The sequence below is a fragment of the Stegostoma tigrinum genome, chromosome 33 (genome assembly GCF_030684315.1).
Source record: "Stegostoma tigrinum isolate sSteTig4 chromosome 33, sSteTig4.hap1, whole genome shotgun sequence".
Classification (NCBI taxonomy): Eukaryota; Metazoa; Chordata; class Chondrichthyes; order Orectolobiformes; family Stegostomatidae; genus Stegostoma; species Stegostoma tigrinum.
The window spans coordinates 17,844,466-17,866,093 of NC_081386.1; the positions used below are offsets into that span (position 1 = coordinate 17,844,466).

General features: G+C 38.6%; 1 protein-coding gene across 2 annotated transcripts in view; it reads right to left on the reverse strand.

Annotated features, from left to right (window-relative positions):
- Nucleotides 1–21,628, reverse strand: part of cep152 (centrosomal protein 152) — a 69,076-nt gene that overhangs the window by 24,159 nt on the left and 23,289 nt on the right. For both annotated transcript variants that reach the window (XM_048562824.2, XM_048562825.2), the window contains exons 5-16: nucleotides 21,419–21,590; nucleotides 19,412–19,543; nucleotides 18,531–18,670; nucleotides 14,425–14,625; nucleotides 13,883–14,030; nucleotides 13,432–13,523; nucleotides 11,367–11,530; nucleotides 8,959–9,169; nucleotides 6,198–6,326; nucleotides 5,955–6,085; nucleotides 5,631–5,759; nucleotides 4,774–4,909 (exon numbers count right to left, since the gene is read on the reverse strand). In XM_048562824.2, coding sequence (XP_048418781.1) covers nucleotides 4,774–4,909; nucleotides 5,631–5,759; nucleotides 5,955–6,085; nucleotides 6,198–6,326; nucleotides 8,959–9,169; nucleotides 11,367–11,530; nucleotides 13,432–13,523; nucleotides 13,883–14,030; nucleotides 14,425–14,625; nucleotides 18,531–18,670; nucleotides 19,412–19,543; nucleotides 21,419–21,590 — 1,785 coding nt within the window. The remainder of the gene's footprint in view (nucleotides 1–4,773; nucleotides 4,910–5,630; nucleotides 5,760–5,954; nucleotides 6,086–6,197; nucleotides 6,327–8,958; nucleotides 9,170–11,366; nucleotides 11,531–13,431; nucleotides 13,524–13,882; nucleotides 14,031–14,424; nucleotides 14,626–18,530; nucleotides 18,671–19,411; nucleotides 19,544–21,418; nucleotides 21,591–21,628) is intronic.

A 21,628-nucleotide genomic window follows, 5' to 3' on the forward strand; every position in this document is an offset into this window, starting at 1 on the left:
GACATGACATCAAACTCTTGACAAGAGCCCTCTCCCTGTCCCAGAGACCTTTTCACTCACCTCCAACACTCTCCCCCCACTGGACCTCTTTCTTCTTGCCAAAATCCACAAACAGGACTACTGCAGGACAGACCCACTGTTTCTGCTTGTCCTGCCTCATAACTTGTTTTTTCCTATCTGGTTTTGAATTTTTTTCTTTCCACGTCTAGTCCCTTCATGCTTACACCTGCAATTTTTCGGATTCATCATATCGATTTTAAAATTTCCAGTTTACAGACTCCAGCCAACTCTTCTTCACCCTTCTACATGTCTGTTCCCCATCAGGATAGACTTGGGGCTCTCCATTTCCTTCTGAAAAAAGGTGGCCTGTACTGTCCTCATCCACCACAACACACCTTTGGCTTGTTGAGCTGGTCTTCACTTTGAACAATATCTCCTTTAATTCCTTGCATTTTCTGCAGAAGGCCCAAGACATGTTCACTTTATTCCTCAACCTAAATTCCATGCTACCATGACTAACAGGGCCCTTAGCCATGTCCAACCTATTACCTGCACTTGTACCGTCACTCCTTCCTTTCTCTCCCAGAACAATAGGTTTCCAGCAGGATGACTCTGCTAGACATATTTTCCTCTCTTATCTAGTCAGCATTCTGCAGAGACTGTTCCCACTGGGAAACGCTGGTCCACTCCTCAAGCACTCTCAATACTTTCTCATACATTCCCAACAGCTCCTCACCACTATGTTCCCATGCAATCAGAGAAGGTGCAATACTTGCCAGTTTACTTCCTCCTTTCTCAAAGGCCTCAGATACAACTTCCAGGCAAAGCAGCAATTTATCCACACTTCATTCAATTCAGTCTACTGCATTCACTGCGATAGGGTTTGGGTTAGGTCTGCTTTACACAGGGGAGACTAAATGTTGAATGGGTGATCGCTTTCCGGAACATCTACATCTGTCTGCAAAAATGACCCCAAGCTTCCAGTTGCTTGCCACTTCAATAACCACTGTGTCCCCATGCTGAAATTTCTGTTTCAGGCATGGCATAATGTTCCAGCAAATCTAATGCAACCTGGAGGAACAACACTCATCTTCCACTTGGGACCTTGAAAACGTCAGGATGTTAAAAATGGAGTTTAACAATCTTACAGCTTGCTGACCCCCTTCCTTGTCTATTACCTACCCCATGTCCTGTCATGAAATGTACAGTCAATCTATTTACAGCTACTCATTGTTGCCATCATTATCTTCCCATCTAGCTTCTTTTCTGCCCTGGCGTACTATCAACAATCCTTTTATCTGCCTATCCATTTTTGTCTCTGGGGACTCTCTCCATCTATCTGCGTACTCCTTTCCCCCACCATCAGCTTAAATATTACTTTTCCTAGCAGCTTCAAGTTCTGAAGAAGGATCACAGGACTTGAAATGTTAATGATTTTCTCTCCACAAATGCTGCCAGACCATTGAGCATTTCCAACAATTCTGAAGGGTCCCAACCCAAAACATCGACGTTCTTGTTCCTCTGATGCTGCCTAACCAGTGTTTCTCCAGCTCCCCGCTCTGTTGACTCCAACATTTTGTGTTTATTTCAGGATTTTCAACATGCTCAGTATGCTGCTTTTGTCATACCTCTCTAAATTGATTTCATCTGGGATCCTAACACAAATGATTTATAACCCATCAAACTAGGCTGAATTTGAATTCATATTAAAATGATCAAAAGGACAGTACTGTAACTAATAATGCAGCTATTTAATCTACTTTTTTTGGTTTATGGTCATTGTTAGACTGTAAATCCATCTATGAAACAGGAACAGGGTTTGGAGAACATGCTAGAAACTTAAGACCTCTTTCGTGATGAGCCAGCCACTTTCCAATTAGTGTTGATGTAGGAGGAAAAAAAAAATTGAAAATAGTCACCTGAACAAACACTGCAAAAGACCCCATCAGCACTTCACAAATCACAAAACAAAACAAGGCCTTGTACAGTATACACCTTTGAAATATAAAGATATGGACTCATGAGAACAGTCAGTCATAAGATTTTATGAAGTATATCCCTCATATTTGATTTTACATTCAAAATTCTTCCAGTGTTAGAAGGTATGAACTTAACACTTAGTAACACTATTGCAAGGTTTGTACAGTACAAACAGGAGTAGGCCATTCAAACTGTAGAACTGGTCCTGCCATTCAATAAGAGAATGATTGAATTCTTCAATATTTTTTGCTCACCCAATCCTCATAACCCTGAATGCCACTGGTAACTGAATGCATGCAACATTCACAACAAAATAGATGATGTAAAGGCATAAATAAAAAGGGAAATAGATATGTCAACTGATATTACAAAACATGGCTACTTGGCTGGCTAGCACCTGGAGTACTGTGTGTAGTTTTGGTCCCCTTACCTCAGGAAATCTATCAATTGCTACCTAAAATATACTCAGACTGAGCCTTCACTGTCCTCTGTGGTTCAGAATCCCAAGGCACACAACCCTCCAAGTAAAATAATTTCTCCTCATCTCAACCAAATTAAGTCCCTCTTATTTTTAAGCTCTGACCCCTGGTTTTAGGCTTACCAAAACAGGGGAAACATCTTGCCTGCATCTACCCATTAAAGTGTCTATCACTTTAAATATTTGTAAGTTTCAGTGAGTTCACCTCTCATTCTTTTAGACTCTAGAGATTAAAGGCATAGTTTGCCCAATCTCTCTCCACAGGTCAGTCCACCTTTTCGGGAGCAAATCTGGTGAACTTTCATCATTCTCCTTCTCCGGGAATGATATATTTCCTGAGATAAGGGGAACAAAACTGCACATGGTACTCCAGGTGCTAGCCAACTAAGTAGCCAGGTTTTTGTAATGGCAGTTAGATCATATCATTTTACCTTTATCTATACTTTTACATCATCTATTTTGTTGTGAATGTTGCATGCATTCAGCTTGAATGTGCTTAACTTTATCACTTTGACATCAGTCTACTTTTGAAACATACTCGGCTTTGTTTCTCCAGCCCTTTAGTCTCCACAGCATCTTTTGGACTTCTTGTTATAAACTTTACTTTCTTCCAAGTTGGGTTGCCACTCGGGCTCCTATTCCCCTGACAAACTTGCTTAATTTCATCCTGACAGCACTAGCAAAGATAGCAGTCCCAGTTCTACTAAGGTACAATCTGTCCAGTTTGTCAAGGTCTCTCCTGCCCCAGAACTAGTCAATTCCTCAGAAATCTGATACCCTCCCTCTTAACTAGCTCTCCAGCCACTTAAAAAATCAAACAATCCTCCCATTCGTTTGCTCACTTGGAGTAATCCTGAGAGCATCACTTTTGAGATCCTACTTTCTAATTTCCTTCCTAATCTCAAAATCTGCCTTTAGGAATTTATCTGTGTGGTACCATAGGCATAGGTAGGTAACGTAGACCATGACTTCTGGCTGATCTCACAGAAGGCTGCCCTGCAGCTGCTCCATGACATCCTCAACCCTGGCACCAGGGAGACAACACACCATCCAGGAGTCATGTTGATTGTCACAAACATTTGTCTGCTCCTTTAACTATGAATTTCCAATGACTATCGCTCTTCCATTTTCCTCTTCCCCTATACATAGGAGTTGCCCATTGTGTCATGGACTTGACTCGAGCTGCACTCCCCTGAGGGAGCATCACCTGTTTAGCAAGCATGATAAACTCAGGGAACTCCTGCATTACCTACCTTATTTTCTTCAACTGTCTGGTAGTCACCCATTCCTTCTCTGCCTGTGACTCTTAAATCTGCAGTGTGGCCAACTCCCTGTACATACTATCCACACAGCCCTCTGCCTTGTGGAGCACAACAGTGACTCCAATTGATGTTCAAGCTCTGAACCCAGACCTCAAACTTGTGCAACTGATAATAAAACCTATAGATATGTTGGTCTGGGACACATGGTTTGTCCATGACATAACACATGCCACAGGATGTATATTTTACCTGGCCCTTCTGAACTGCCTTTTCATAACTCTAAAAACTATTTGTTTCCTTTAGAATAAATACAGACCTATTATTAAAGCTTAAGTTATTTCTCAGTCAGAAAAAGAAAAAGTAAATCTAGAAGCTCAAGCACAAACAAATTAGCTACTTTCTCTATCTGTGATGTTATACCACCAATAGTCTTAGTGTAGGCAGCCATCCCAATCTGCACCTTATTTCTTCTCCTGTTCACTTTGCATTTTGGAGACTATACTCAGACCTTAATTAAAAGCAGCTTTGTTCCCACTCAATCCCAAATTCTCACTTTGCTGCTCACTTCTGTTACTTGCTGTCTCAGTCTCACTAATAGTCTCCCTCACTGACTGAGAACTTTGAACAAGCCCTTGTTATATAGGTAATTCTAATGAGTCACTTGTTTTTGCCCTAATGACCTACCACAGGTATTTGATAGATAGCTATCAGGCAGCTGCCTGTTAAACTAGGCAACTTCAACTTCCTTAAAGACTACCGTTTCTAGGTTGGATTCTAACATTTACTCTAGAATTAAACTTGTAAAGGATTTACCAGTTGAATTCCCACTTTTGTCCCAAATTTCCAGTTACTCACTCTGGTGAAGTCTCCTTCACTCTGACTATACATATGTAAACTACAAAAGTAGCTATAATGTAGAAATTGCAGAATTAAGAACATTATGTAACATCATCTCATGTTTCAAAATGGGTAGTCTATTTATAATTTTCCATCCCAAATTAAGATAGGCAAAAAAATTCATTCAACGTGATGTTTTCCATATTAAGTACTAACTTCCTGTTCAGTTGTTATCAGCTTGAGCGACATTTCTTCCCTCAACTTGCTTTCCAATGAATCCTTCTCTTTACAGATGGTAATGTAGCATTCCTGCACGCCAGACATCTCATGGTTCAATTGCTCCAAGTGATTACTGGTGCATAAAAGAAATATAGGATAGAAAAAAAATGTATCCGAAGTATTACAAAATTTCATCATATTCAACTGGTGGATAAACAAGGCATCATTTCATCAGTAACCAAACCAGCTATATAAGTTTCAGTGTTTATTATATCACACAGGGACATTCATATTTGCTCATGAGAACATGTTATTTATCCGTTTCTTGGCTTTTTTGTATGCTTGATAAATTGCTTCGAGCAGCAAATAAAAAAAAAACCAAAACCAACAGTGATCTCAATACTCCAAACTGGATGGCACTTGAATGCACACTTTTAAAAAAAAATCAGGGAACAACATGTAAAAGTTGCTGGAAAAGCTCAGTAGGTCTGGCAGCATCTGTGGGGAAGAAAACAGAGTTAACGTTTCGGGTCCGGTGACCCTTTCTCTTTTCCAGCAACTTTGATTTTGTTCCTGATTTACATGATCAGCAGTCCTTTTGATTTTTATTACGGAACATCATGTGTCTCTTTTGATCAAGCACTTCGGTTTCTTGGTTAAAATCATCCATCATTTTATAAAGGTACATTTCCCTATATGCACTCTCAATATGAATACAACTGAAGGTGTTACTGTAGCTATGTTAGCAATTAGTAATTTCTACTAGTCAATGTATAAAAAAGTGAACAGACATTTGATCAAATCTGAACTGAAATTGGGCAAAGACTTTAGAGTTAATACTACCACAAACTCACTTTACTTGCATGATCTGCTGTTTATAGAACTGAGTCAGCTGTGTTTTCTCCAATTCATGTTGTTCCTGCAACTCCTGCTGAAGTCGACATTTAGAATCCTCATGATGCTGCTGATGAATTCGCTGACATCTACAACATTACATTATTAAAAAACAATTCTTTGTCCTACTTACAAAACAAAGATTTTAATGCATTTAACTCTTGCACAAATTATCTTATGTACTTTTGTAACTGATTCTGAAGTTCAAATGAGCACGAGAGGCTGAATCAACATACACAAATAATTTTGCCTACTTTTTTCCAACTAATGGCTATACATTGTACCTGTCAATTGCCTCTTGCTTATCTTGGTCAAAGTCCTGAATCATCTGCCGCATCTCATTATACAATTCCTGGTTTGCTTCTTTAAATTGCTTCTCACTGTCAATTAATTTTTCAATCTGCTGCTGTTTATCCTACAGGAGAAAACAGTAGTTTCTGCTCTAAAAGGAGGATTAAATCAAGAAATGAAATAGTTTAGGTGCACATCCATTGCAAATTTGTACTGAGCTGCAATTCCGTTTTCACCTCAATTTCTTTGCGTAGAGCCTGGTTCTCACATCGCAACTTGTCAACTTCTTCTTGAAGAGCCTTTTCGGAGTTGGATGAGCAGGGTCTTAATGCTTCCAGTTGCTTTTCCAATGTGCTGGCTCGTACCTGAATACATACAAATAAGTTCAGTTTTATAGCTTTGAGTATTCTAATAGCAGCTTATTTAGTGAATACAAAATGACTTAATGTACTCATTAATATTTCACAGACATGCATCCATTCTATATTCCATCATCAATGGCTAGCTGATGTTACACAATCATGAAACAAAAAGTGACGGATTGAACTTCTACTATTGTAAACATTCCCCGCTGCCAAAAGCAAAATATATATCTGAAGCTAAAATGATTACAGAAAAAAAAATCTGAAATTCAAGAATGCAACACAGCAAAATTAAGAAAAATAATTTTTAAAAAAATCAGGAATCAATTTTTAAAAATATGCAGCACATGTAAAGTACAAACTGCTATCTCTTTCTCTTAGCAGTCCCTGGAACTGGGCTCAAGAATAACTGCTTGTGAAGTTCGTAAATTCATAATCTGTAGAATCTGCCACAAGTGGTGGCGGTGCCTGAAGGATCAGGTAGATGAGTTGTTACAAGATTTCACCTATAATGACAAAGTCTCTTGGTGTGTTCCAGAGTGAACCTGCTCCATCTTGATCAGTTACAAGTCAGGGACTCCCATAAGTCAGAAAGGATGTTTGACTTCTTTGGGTATTCTTTGAGAACATCTCTAAAGTATTGCTAGCATCTGCATGGGAGTCTCCTGCCACACCAGAATTCATAAGTTGCACCAGGAGTCAGAAGTAAGGCATGTGAATCAAATGTGCAAAAAAAAAAAAAAACACCTGAACATGCCTCTAAACTCAAAAAGAAAATCCCAAAACACTAAAAAAGTATCCAATAGACAGCAAGGTTAGGAAGGCCTTTCCTAAAAGGTGTACAGAAAGTTGGAATGCAGAATGATTTACAGGACTAGCAGAGTGTAGGGCCACGATGCTGACAATGGCAACATGAAGGAGATGCTCAGAAAGGCATTTTTGGACAAGACAAAAGTGCACGAGGAAGTTGCAGTGCCAGAAGAACAAGTTCATAGAGAAATTTGTGGACAGGTGTTTTAAAATTTACCACAGTGGAGAACCAAACAGACATGTGACAATAAAGATGACCAAACTTAATGAGACAGGAATGGGCAAAAGTTTGAATAAGTTGAAATTTATAAAAGGATGAAGATTGTGGCAAGCAAGCAGTCTCAACATGTTACAATTTTGCAAGCACTGAATGTTTGAACATGGTCAGTATAATATAGTGAAATTTGGCAGTATACCTTGCAGGGCGCTGGGGAATATTGCCAAAAGAGAGAGATCTAGAGGTATAGGTGCACAGCTCTGAAAGGGGAAAGATTTGGAAAGGAGCCGAAGGGCAACTTTTTCACACAGAGGGTAGTGCATCTATGGAAGGAGTTGCCACAGGAAGTCATGGGAGGAAGGTACAATTTAAATTTTGTAAAGGCATCTGGATGGGTATATGAACGGTTTTAGAGAGATATGGGTCAAATGCTGGCAAATGGAACTAGGTCAGATTGGGATATCTGGTCAGCACGATTGAATCGGACTGAAGGGTCTCTTTCTATGTTGAATGACGCTGACTCGTGGGCCGAGTGGTTCACTGTCTGGGCTAGCATTTAATCGTCCATCTCAGCAGCCCTTGAGAAGGTGGTTTTAGAGATGGTTTCTTGAACTGCTGCAGTCCATTTGTCCTAGGCAGACCCACAATGCCACTAGGGAGGGAGTTGCAGAATTTTGATGCAGTGATAGTGAAACATCGGTGATATATTTCGAAGTCACTTTGGGGAGTGGCACGGAGAGAAGTTGCAGATGGTGGCACTCCCATGTAGCAGCTGCCCACATCCTTCTAGATGGTAATGGTTATTGGTTTAGATGGTGCTGTCTAAGGAGTTTTATGAATTTCTGCAGTGCATCTTATAGATGACACATGAGCATTGGTGATGCACAGAGTGGATGTGGTGTCAAATCAAGTGAGTTACTTTGTTTTGGGTATGTCAAGCTTTGAGTATTGGGAGTTGTACGCCTTCAGGTAAGTGCTGTTTAATATAATCAGGCAGTTTACAGAAGTCAAAACAATGACAGATGTCAAATGTGAATATAAGATTGGTCAGCACCAGCTGTATACTCCAGAAAGAGCTAAGACTGAATCTTAGAGATAGAAGGAACTGCAGATGCTGGAGAATCCGAGATAATAAGGTGTAGAGCTGGATGAACACAGCAGGCCAAGCAGCAGAGGAACAGGAAGGCTGACGAATTTTAAATTGCTTCTAAGAATATCTATAGGGCTCAGGATGTGGCTTATTTATGCTTGCTAGAAGCTAAATATATTTATACGCAGGACATGGTCCTTTGAAAACAGGACAAATACATCTAGGCTTTGGGTGTTTCGTTAACATTGAAACTGTACCAGAGTCCTTGGAAAATTCAATGCCAGATGTGACAGAGACTAAATCCATCGAGGACATCTATTCAATTCAAAGTACTAATGGCAAACAATGTTCAACGATTAAAAGACATTAAATTTGGTTAACTCAGTAACATTTCTGTAGTAGCCAGTGGTCATAATGGTGTTATAAGTAGGTTCATGGAATAGGGTGCACGTGTTCATTTTTAATACTTTTTAAACCAAATATTATACTTTGAGAAAAGAATCAATCATACAACTGACCTCATGGCTTCTTGCCATTTTTTCAGCATTTTGCAACTGCTCCTTAATCTCAGCTGTTTGCTTTTGACTTTCTTTACTTTCATGCTGAAGCTGAGTCACTTGATGACGTTTTGTCCTTATGTTGCTGAGTGCTCGCTCCAGTTCAGACTTCAGTTCCATTATTATCTCATCCTTAGACAACACTTTATCAGAGCCACCTTGCTGTATTGAGCTTAGAGAAAGGGTACAAGCAGAGAAGAAAGGGTAAGTTTAAAAAACACCACTTGGGTATCTTGCTTAGCCTTGACTGAAACTCTCATAGCCGAAATCTATCCTGAAGACTTGTACATTTGTTTTATTATTTATCTCAGTCTTGGCTGAAAATACCTCCACAATACCTACTGGAACACAAATAACCCACCATAAAGTAGAAGATCTGTTTTAAACATGCTGATCCTCACTTTTGCAAGCTAACAGCGAATGCTGCCTGTTAATGACTTACTATCACGCTGTCCATTTAGTGCAAGCCCGAATACAAAAGAGTAAGGTGTAAAATTTGACAGCCCCTGAAAACAGGTATGGAGGTTATGATATGCAATAAGCCCATACTTGATGCTTCCAATGCTGTCAGCACTCCAAGACTTTGTCTGCTTATGTGATGTCTACATCTAACCAACACTAAATTATAGTAACAACTGGCTGCACGCCTCAGCAGATGACCCCCACTTGAGAGGTTGGCATCCCCTAAAGGGGAGATGGATTCTAGTTACAGCAGATACTATTACAGTCAGTGTAAGAAAAGCCAAGCAGGATGAAGGGTGTATGGTCCAAAATTTCCTAATGTTTTCCTAAGTTTTAGCAGACAGGAGGGGATCCATTAGGGGGTCAGAAGACTCTCAAGATAATTCTGCAAAGGCACCGGGGCCAGAAAGCCATTGATGCTAGGGTTGAGCTTCAAAAAACAAAAAAAACTTGATGCAGTACCATAAAAGGCTTTATAGAATTATCATCACATGAGAAGTGAATGCCAACAAAAGCATCTGCAAATGCTACTTTCCTCTAAGTGTACAACTGGCATCCAATACTGCACAACTGCAGCACATTTCCATCGTTCACTAAAAAAAACAGGAGTCACACCTTATATTCATAGCTTTATTTCAGCTACTATAGATAGAAATGTTGCAAGCTTACACTACAACTTTCACACGCTGCCACACTGAACAATGACAGCCATGTGATCCAAAGAAATGGACTGCACAACGCTCACTGATAAAGAATCCTCTCCTACAGGGAAATATGGCAAACAACAAGTAGCAGAATCTCATCAACAAAAGAGATGTTGTTTAAATGGCCACTATGGAGCTACTTCCCAAAAATAAAAAAAAAGGGAAGGAGCTCGGCAACCATAAAAAGGTAATTTAAAAAAAAAATTTTGTTCATTGGAAGCATCTGTCATTCATAATCCATCCCTAACTTTCAGAAGTTGATGAGGGGCTAACTCCGGGAAGAAACAACAATCCATGCTGTTTAGACACAGTGATAATCATTAGGGAGTTCCCGAAGAAGTTTAACTCAGCATTGAGGAGGGAGATGTACCACACTTCCAGATCAAAATAAACAGGATGGGAAATTTGCAAGTAGGACTGTTCACATTTTTGTGCTGACATGTCCTTCTAGGAGCCACTGTTGAAAAATCCATGGCAACTTGTAGCGTATATTGTGGATGTTACACACTACAGTCACAATGCTCCACTGGAGTAAGTAAAATGTTGAAGGTGATGGATGAAATGCCTATCAAGCCAACTGGACAATGTAGTGTTATTGGAATTCTCTTCCAATCAAATAGAGAGCACTGCAGGACACTCGATTTGCATTTTTTAGGTGGTTAAAAGACCTAGAGAATTGCTTGCTGCAGAATACCTAGCTTTGGTCCAGTCCTGTAGTAGGCTAGTGACAGCCTCTAGGATGCTGTGTGCGTAGTGATTCAGGGTTCATAATTCTGTTTGCATGTTAAAAGTAGAGGTGATGAGATTCTTGTTAGAGATGGTAATTCATGCTACAGAAATGCTAAACAATGTTATTTGCCACGTATCAGCCCAGGCCTGAAAATTGTTCATGACTTTTCACATATGAATATAGCCAATGGTGCATGTCACTAATTGTAAAAGGTGACAACATGACGACTTGAAAATAGATGCTAAAATGTCAAGCTAAATTTGTGACAAATGCATCTCAAAAAATAGCGGAGAGCCAAATTCAGTAAACATCACATCATTTACATCACAACATTCCATAACACAATAAAATCCATAAGTTAAAAAAAATTAAGCATTTTGCAAGATACCACGTGGAAACAGATTTAAAAAAGGATGAAAGACTGCAACTAGCAATTCACAATTCTATAACTGCACATTAATTTCAGATTCTACCTTGGGAACCTGGGCATTTTCCATTTCCCATTCTTGATAGCAAGATCCATATAGGAATCTGATAACGGAAGTTCTAATTCTTCTGCCACATCTTTAGTAAGAGCGCTAATCTTAGCGGCAGATTCATAAAAAGTAATCTGTTCCTTCAAGTCAGCTAGTTCTTCCTGAAGAAATGAAAATAAAAGTTATGATTTCAATTCACGCAAATTTAAAGGGACAAAACACTCATTACTCTCCAGGAGCTAATTTGGGCACCATGGAAGAACACAAGTCCAAAAGTAGGTAGTAGTAAATTTGGCAAGTTTCACACAAGAACATAAACATCTCAAAACAGTATAAACCACTCAATCACTATTATTTTAAAAATTGCTGTAATCAAGAATGGTGTGTTCAGTATTCCTGTCGAAGTAGAGTCCTTATATTTCAGTTTGAATATTCAAATAGATAGAAAATCAAACTGATTCCACTGATGTAAAAAGCTTACCCTCACTCGATAATATCAACGCAGGAATTCTAAAAAAATGTCAAATTGTACAGCATTACTGTATCGTAATACTTGTACATGATAAACTAAAGTCCATTGGAATCAGGGAGAAAATTCCCCACTGGTTGGGGTCGCACGTACCTCAAAAGGAAAATGGCTGTGACTGTTAGGGGTCAGTTATCTCAGCTCCAGCATATCACTCAGGCTAGATAATATCGAATTCAAGTTGTTCAGTGATGGTATTACATACCTCTCAAGCAGGTGGGACTTGAACCCAGGCTTCTTGGGCTCAGAGGCAAAGACCTGCACAAGAACACTTCATCTCTCAGTGTAGATATAACATCCGAGTAGTTGATCTGGAAAATCACACCCCAATCACTCAAAGTAATGCCCTTGGTCTAAACACCTTCAGCAGCTTCAATGACCTTCCACAATCATAAAAAGTCTGCAGCAGGGATGTTGGCTGTGGATTGCACAAAATGCTCAGCACTATTTATAACTCCTTACATATCGATGCAGTCCGTGTCCACAGCCTCAAGGTGCGGACATTATCTAGGCTTTGGCTGCCGAACGGCAAATGACATTCACATCACACATGCCGGACAAATACCACCTCCAACAAGAGAAAATCTAACTATCACTCTGACATTCAATGGCAATAATATTGCTGAATACTCACAGTCAATATGCTGGAGATTACCAAATGACCAGAACTAGACAAGCCATATAAATACAGAAGCTACAAGAGCAGCTCAGAGGCTAGGTATCTTACAACGAAAAACTCAATTCTTGGCACCCCAAAAGGGCCATCTTCCACAAGTCATAAGACAGACATATAATGAAGTACTTCCCGCTTGCTGACCAGTGCAGGTCCAACAACGCTCAGAGGCTTGACACTATCCAGGATGAAAGAACTCGCTTAGCGCCACTCACACATTCACTCTCTACACAACCAGTACTCAGTAGCAACACTGTCTATCATCTACAAAGGTGCACTGGAGAAATTCACCAAAAATTCTTAGCGCCTTCCAAGCCCATGAGCGACCACCACCCCGAAGGAACAATAACAGAGGTTGCTGGAAAAGGTCATCAGTTCTGGCAGCATCTGTGAAGAAAACATCAGCATTAACGTTTTGGGTCCAGTGACCCTTCCTCAGAACTGTGGAAGTTCTGCGAAAAGGTCACCAGACCAGAAACGTTAACTGTGTTTTCTTCACAGATGCTGCCAGAACTGATGACCTTTTCCAGCAACCTCTGTTATTGTTCCTGATTTACAATGTCTGCAGTTCTTTCGGTTTTTACCATCTAGAAGGAGACTGGTGGTAGATACTACATCTTGCAAATTCCTCTCTGCACCAATCACCATGCTGGTTTAGAAATACATCATTTCTTTATTGACACTGTCAAAATCCTGAAGTCCCTCAGTAACAGCACTATGGTGTAACTATATCAAACGACCTAGTAGTTCAAGAAGACACAGTACATTTATCGTCTCAAGTTATTTAGGGATCAGCAAGAAATAGTGGCCCAGCCAGCAACACCCATACTCATGAACAAATATAAAAACAAAATAATGACAACCTGTAAAGCTTTGTTCATGCTATCACTTATGTTCTTGGCAGAATGAACTTGCTGAACTTGGATCCGAAGCTGAGCGATCTCCTGCACTGAACCTGGAACATATGTGCAACATAGTTTACAGTGCCGGAATTTAACATTAAACTAGTATTAACTCGATCATGAGTTGGAGATTGTGTTCTACAAGATTAAAGGTCCACTTTGGAGTGTTTGCGCCTTGCAAGGCTTAGCTGTCCCAAACAAATTCCACACCACCTCTGGGTCAAAAACAGCAATACTGTGACAATAAAACTATTACAAAGTCTCTGTAAAGCATGGTGACCAAGAAATGTGACATGGTTATAAATAATAATCAAAAATTGTGGTTGACAGAAAATAAATACATTCACAAATAATTACTTGTGCGGTTTTGATGCTGCATTTGTTTAATAATGCTGTTTCATGGGTTCCTGACCTGTTTGCAATAAATCTCTGCACTGCTGCTGACTTGCTTCTAAACTTCGAGTCAGTCCATTAATTATTTCTGCTTTCTCCAACTTAGCTGCTTCTTGTTGTCTTTCCAACTGTTTGACTTGTTCCTGAAGTTGCTTACAATTCTCTTGCTGACAGAAGTCATTAAAGAGAAAAAAGGAAGTTTAATCATCATTTAACATTTTGAACTTAGCAGATGACTCTCAAACATAGATGACTGTAAACTCAGCACACACAAAATTCATTTTGCAAGATATCATTTTTTTTTAAAAAGTATGGTATTTAGAAGATGTACACAAACATTTCATATGTTTTAGTTCACAAAATTCAGGCTTACTTTCCTTTTTACTGTGTCCCAGAACGTACATTGAAAAACATTCCCTTTTATTGCTCTATCCAATCGTCTGTCTATGTTATTTGAAAGAATATATTTTTAAAACAGGCAATTTTTTAATCAGGCAAACTTGTACAATAATTGCAGCAGTGCAGTACTAAACTTCACAATCAAATGAGCTAACTTCTAACCTGTTCTTCCAAAGCAATGCTTGTTGCACCAAGTGACTGCTGCATGACCAAGATTGATTCCTCATGTTTCTGCTTGAGTGCATAAATTATAGTTTCATGCTGCTCTTTGACACGAGTGAGAGATTCTGAGCGACTGAGCTCAGACAGCTGTTGTTGCATACTTTCCATGGCTGCCTCAGCAATCTTCTCGTTCTTTATCGCCTGCAGTGAAATCCCAGCAACATGTATAATTGAGCAGATTATAAAATAATGATTCAGATTCAAAAGCACAAAGCTAAATTCCACTGGGACAATATAAGCAGAGGATTTTACACATTGCTGCTGTTACTCAAGAATAGTACGGTATGGTCCTCTGGGGAAGTACAAATTTACCTCTTCTGCCAATCTCAACGAGGATACAGGCAGTCAAACTGTGATTCAAATCTTCTAGCAATGACAATCAAGTATGGTCACAGTAAAGGCTGATGCCTGACAGTTCATTACATTTATGAAGGAGCAAATTTAATAGCATGAAGTACATCAAACTTGAATGAGAACAAGTCACAGGAAACCAGGTCAAGAGTTTATGCCTTTCCAGGTAACGGTCCCAAAAACAAATTGTTTTACATGCAATACTGTGTTTCTTTCTGCCCAAAGAGGTTAGTAGTAGTAAATATTTGCAATCTTATAAAATATTTTGACTATATAAAACGTAAATAGAATGGAACAGTGATTTAAGGATTTTCAGTTCCAGAATCTTAACTTAGCTCAGCCCCATTGGGTGCATTTATAAGTGGGCCAATGTACAATGTGGTTTATATATCTCAAACTAAATTTCTAGCAAGAATAGGATCATATCATAAAAATTGCTCTGTCTTTAGTAATTTCACTCAAAGGCCTGAAAGTGATAAGTTGGCAATGAAAGCAAATAAATAAAATGTCTTACTGACGCAATAGAACTGGTAGCCAGAGATAGAGCTGTGGCAGAAGATGGGACAAAGTAGAGGAGATTTTCCTCGGAATCCAGTAACAAGTGCCACGCTAATACTGGATGCCAGAAATGAAAAAGTACTGACTCCAGCATTAACAACCCAACAGAATAAAACAAAGGAAAGTTAGATCTTGAGGACTATGAATAGAGATAAAACCTAAAAAGGGACCATATACATTTAACCTTAAATACTAACAATGGCCTGTATTTTGCCAAAGCAACAATAGTGCTATCAGTATTTGTCATCACTCCTCAAAAACTGATAGCTATCTCCGATATCCAAGTGCAGAAATCCAGAATTGCTTTCTGTAATACCGTACTTCTCCACAAACTGCGCAGTTGAACTCCATGAGGTGCACAATCAGCTGTGACAAGAATCACTAAGAGCCTCTCTTTTCATGTCAGAATGGCTGTTAATTTCCCTGAAACGTCTTTTTTGGAATATGTGTACCTGGGTTGCTAAAATCATTCAGACTGGTGGTGAAAAATTGTTGCAGCCCTGTGAAACCAATCCTTCACAAGGGAATGTAAATCATTTTCATCATACAGTTTAAAAATGCAATTTTAAAAAACTAACATTTTTCAAGCTTGATTTTCAGCTTCAATAAATTTCATGTTCTAATCATAATTATTTTACAGAGAACAAAATAATTAGAAAAGTAAAAATTAGTCTGTCATGTGAGACTAAATCAAAGCTATTGGCTGCTTGGGCAGACCGACAACATCACTTTTTGGGTGTCAGGGTATCCTGTATTGTGAATCAAGCAACAAGTCATGTCAAGAAAGTAGCATTCAATTCCAGAGAGATCATTAGATCTCCATAGGCAGATAAGTAATTGCTGTGACTTTGCCGTCAGCGGCAAAGCAAAGGTTGTTATTATATTTAATTGTGAATGTTATTGTTATGTAGTTAAAACAGCAATCATTTTGGCTTAAGATTGGAACAGCAACGAGATTAACATCTGCTTTTTGAACAATACCATAGGATATTTAGTGTTCATATGAAAAGCTTAATATTATTTCTAAAGACAAATTTAGACAACATTTCATTGCATCAATACGTGCACAAATCTCAGTGAGGCTTGAATGCATAAATAACATTAGCTTCACTCTGTTGACAGTATTCATACAATATAACCACACCACCATTTTGCACATTTTAGCTGTGCAGACAGCGCACATTCATATCTGAACAACTACATAATTAAACTTATGAAAAATTGCATGATTCTATCATTACATAAAATCAAGTGTACACAATCACATAATCCTTTAGCATCACAGAGAATTTCCTCATTCAGTGCCCAGACATACTTGATCATCTAAGTTTAGCAAATGTCAAAAGGGAAGTGGTGAGGCAGAATACTTGTAAGAGAACAACTGGAATTCATTAAAAGATCATAATTAGGATGGTTCTTTTAGTCACAGGTCGAGCTTCTCATTTTCCCATAATTCTCTCGTGTCTAGACATCCTCCATAAATCTCAAATTCGAGAACTGGAGAATAGCCAATGCAGTACCATTATAGGGATAAACTAGGGAATTACAAGTCATTGACAAACATCAGAAATAGGGAAATTAATTGAAAAGAATTGAGGGATTGAATTAATTTCCACTTGGAAAGAAAAGAGTAATCAGGAATAGTCAGAATGGCTTTTTCATGGGGGTGTTGGGGGAAAAGAGATCATGTCTGGTAGATACAGTTGAGTTTTTCCAAGGAGGTGAATAGCTGTGTGGTTGAGAGAAGTGCAGCGCATGTATCTACACTGACTTTCAGCAAGGCTTTTGATGAAGTGTCACAAGGGACGCTGGTCAAGGCAGTAAGACCTTGGGGGATCCAGGGCAACTTGACAAACTGGATCCAAAAGTGACTCAGTTGCAGAAGACAGAAGATGTCAGTTAAAGGCTGTTTTTGTTATTAGAAGCTTGTGTCTAGTGTCATACTGCAACGTTTAGTGTTAGATCCATTGTTGTTTGTACCATAAACTAGTGAACTTGACATGAATGTTGGAGGTTTGGTTAGCAAGCTCAAAGATCCTACCATAAATTGGCGGTGTGGTAAATAGCGAGGAGGAAAGATACAGGAAGAGGACAAATGGAATTTAATCCTGAAAAAAAGAGGAGAGATGATGCATTTTGGGAGGTTTAATAAGGCATGGGAAGTACACAATGAATGGCAAGGCCCTACGAAATTCAGAGAAACCTTAGTTTGCACGTCCACAGATTCTTGAAGGCAACAAGACAGATTGATAAAAATGGCTAAGAAGGCATGTGGGATACTTGCCTTTATTGTGAAGGCATTACATACAACAGCAGGGACCTTAAGGTAAATGTGTACAAAGGTAGAGTTAGGCTACAGCTGGAGTATTGTTTGCAGTTCAAGTTGCTACATTGGAGGACGTGATTGCACTACAGAAGGTGCAGAGGCAACTCACCAGGATACTGCTGGGCTGGACCATTCCAGCTATGGAAAGACTAGATAGACTGGGGTTATTTTAATTAAAGAGGAGAATGCAGAGGCGACCAGCACACGTACATATACACACCTTATTGAGCACAAAATTATGAGGCATGTGGATAGGGTACACAGGAAAAGATGTTTCCCTGTAATAGACTGGTCAATACCAGGGGGCATATGATTTAAGTAAAGAGGGTGTTAGCTATCTGGAATTCATGGCCAGAAAGGGTAGCAGAGGCAGGAACCATTACATTTAAGTTGTATTTAGATGATCGCTTGAAGCGCCATAGGTTACAAGGCTACAGACCATATGCTAGAAAATAGACTAGAGTGGATAGGTGCTTGGTGGCTGCTGCAGACATGATAAGCAGATGGACCTTCTTCCGTGTTGTAAAACTCTGACTCCAGTTTCTGGGGATAAAGATTAAAACATGAACCAAAGTTTTGTGCTAAATTATTTGACAGAGTTCCATTATCTTGAGGGATAAGAAACGTTCTTTACACATCAAATCTTGCTTCAATTCCTTTTTAAAGAAATATAAAATTGGCAAAATGTGAACATTCAATCACTATTTAGTTATCCTGATTTGATGTCTGCATTAGTGTTTAATTTATTGCAGTTAAGCACAAGGATGTACAGAGTCACAGATATCAAGAAAACAAAACTCTTTGTACTTGCCTCTTCCTCACTGGCACTCAAGTCTTGAACTCTGGACTCCAATGCTTTAATTTGGCCTTCCAGCTGAACTTCACGTTCTTTTGCATCTTGAAGTAACTTCTGCAACTCCTGACAACTAATAGCTACACCATCTTTTTCACCTGTAAGACACCAGAGTTTAGTGAAAAATGGTTTACTTCCTTTCCATTTACATTACAATTTGCAGTGTTAGTGGCATATTCACCTCAATTAGTAACACAGCAAACAGACTGGCAGCTAAACTCCATGGTTCAATTACACAATCTATGCATGCCATTGTCATATTGCATAACTGTTGCATTACGGCAGCTGTTTTAATGAATGGAATATTATAATAATGCTCCACCTATTCTGGTGAAAAATAGCTTCCATATTTAAAGTTAAATATTTCTCCCTGTGTCCTGGCCAACAGTCACCCCACAACCAACACCACTGAATAATAAAATTACGTGATACCAGTCTTGTTTACAAAACCTTAAAAAAAATGCTTGGTGTTTTTGCCTATACTTCCAAAACAACAGTGTTAATACTTCACAAGTAATTAAATCAACTCGAAGTTTTTGAATGTCCTATGTCTTACACATACAAGTTCTGTTTTGCTCGTGTCTCCACATAAAATAATGGACTGTTCATGGGATATTCTCTTCAACCCCTTTAACTAACCTGAACATTTACAGTAATATTACCAAACTGATATAGTGTCTAAAATCATTTCGCAGCTAGAAACACTATGTAAAGATTCTGTACTTCTTCGAGTTTAACACTATTAAGAATATTACCAATTAAATGAGAACACCTATCATTTAAATGGAGCAGTAACAGTATACCTTACACCTCCTGAGATTTAGGCACTGTTACATTACCTTTTGTCATTGCAAGCTGGTGATTCAAATATCTGATGTCACGGGCAAACTCTTCCTGTTTGTGCTGCATTTCCTCTAACTGCCTTCCCCGTGCATTGTAAAGTATCTGTAACTGTGCAAACTGATGTGTTTCTGTAGAACAAAGATAACATTCAATTAAAAAGGAGCAAAATAGTAAAGCAAAAGACTTTTGAAAATTTATTGCAAAAAAGACTCATGTAAAACAGAATTAAAAATATCTTCATTAATAACTACACAATATATCAAACCATTTTTATAGGAAAATTCACATTTATACAAAATATGTTAGTTGCTATGCTGGCACAAATATTTGTAGGATCAGTAGATCTACCTCAGCTGAGATCACCAAAAACACCACAAGGAATAGAACATGCATGAAAAGAACAACTATCCTAGAAATCTAGCAAACAAACACCATCAGTATTTTATGTAATAAAATCTGAAGTAAAATACTATAGTTGCTAGAATGCAAGTTTATAGATAGTTAAAATTATTTAAAATTTGCAAATCCGAAATATTCATTACCCTAACCTGTTTAATACAGGTAACATTCCTATTAAAGCAATTAAACCTTTAAAAAAAATTAACAATGAACAGCAAGTCAAGCTTGTCACAATGTAAGCTGTATGACTGAAGAGCACCAATAAAGGTTAGATTCTCGTTAAGAGACTTTTAGAAGTTGCTGGAAAAGCTCAGCAGGTCTGGCAGCATCTATGAAGAAAAATCAGAGTTAACGTTTTAGGTCCAGTGACCCTTCCTCAGAAGGAGGAAGCAACTTCTGCTTTTGTTTGATATACAGCATCCAGTTTTCATTAAGAGACTTAACAGTCAACAAATACACTCTCCAATATGTTTGAGTTCAGTAAATGAGATGAACTTACCATAGAATATGTTCACACTACATTCGGAACACATTACAACTAAAATTAGTGCACTGCTTGCAGGCCAAACAACAAGTGAAAGACAGAGCGAAGCAATCTCACAACCAGTAGATCAGATCTAAGATCTGCAGTCCTGCTACATACGGTCGTGATTAGCAGTGGACAATTAAACGACTCACTGGAGTCAGCCAGAAGTGTGGAGCAGATGATCTACCTTAGCCTCTTCCAATGGTTCCCAGCCTCACAGATGCCAGTCTTCAGCCAATTCTACTCACTCCGTGTGATATCAAGAAACAGTTAGCAGTTAGAAACAGCACTAGATACTGCAAAGACTACGAGCCCTGATAACATTCCAGCAACAGAACTGAAGGTGCTTCAGAATTTACTGCAGATCTAGCTAGCAACCTGATCAGGGAGGGAGGATTCTACGAAGAATTGCACTTTAAATAAAATTGCATCCTAAGTTTAGCTTCTATCCTAATATGTTTAATAATCTAAAAAGAAAGTTTTTTTTTAAAAAGGGTGAAGGACAAGTCCTTTAACCATCCAGATTTGCTATGTGTGAACACTTGAGTCAATTAGTTGTCAACCCGCTCACTGATACCAGTGCTGCTGAAAACCCAAGACAAACAAACATTTAATACATGGTTTAAACTACCTTTTAAAGCAGAAATTCACAATGCAAATTACTAGTTCTTTGTTGGCAGCTTTCTTTCAGATACCCTGACTTCTTCGCTGACAAAATTCCATCTGACAACAAAAAAAGTGATGTCTAACATGATGGTAGCAGGTTGAATTGTTCAATGTCCCAATCCACCAAAAAGGAAATATATTTGCAAAAGGTCTTCACAAAGGCAGCAAAACAGATGGCTTTTAAACATTTGACAAATTGTTTCCTCCTGTTCCCTCCATGAGAGTCATAACTAATCTATAAGTAAATAAATATTTACTTGTCAACAGCTAAGCAGTTCCTCCCATTCTTTCCAGAACTCATTTGCAAAAACTGAACTGTCAAAATTGGTATATCTATCAATCCACAATTATATTATGTTAAACAAGATAATTAAATAGCAGAAAATATAGACAATCAGAAGTAACTGCTTACCTTCCCCACTATCCAAGAATTTGCTCTGCATTTGTTCAAACCTGTTGTCTAAACTTTTTGTTTCATCTGGGTTAAAAGCCCCTTTAGGTGGATGAACAGCAGGGTAAGGGTTATACTTCACTTTGTATAGTTCCAAGGTTTCATTAGAAATATTTTCATTTGCAATAAAATGCTGTAGAAGGAAAGCAGGGAAAATGAAAGTGAAGTATG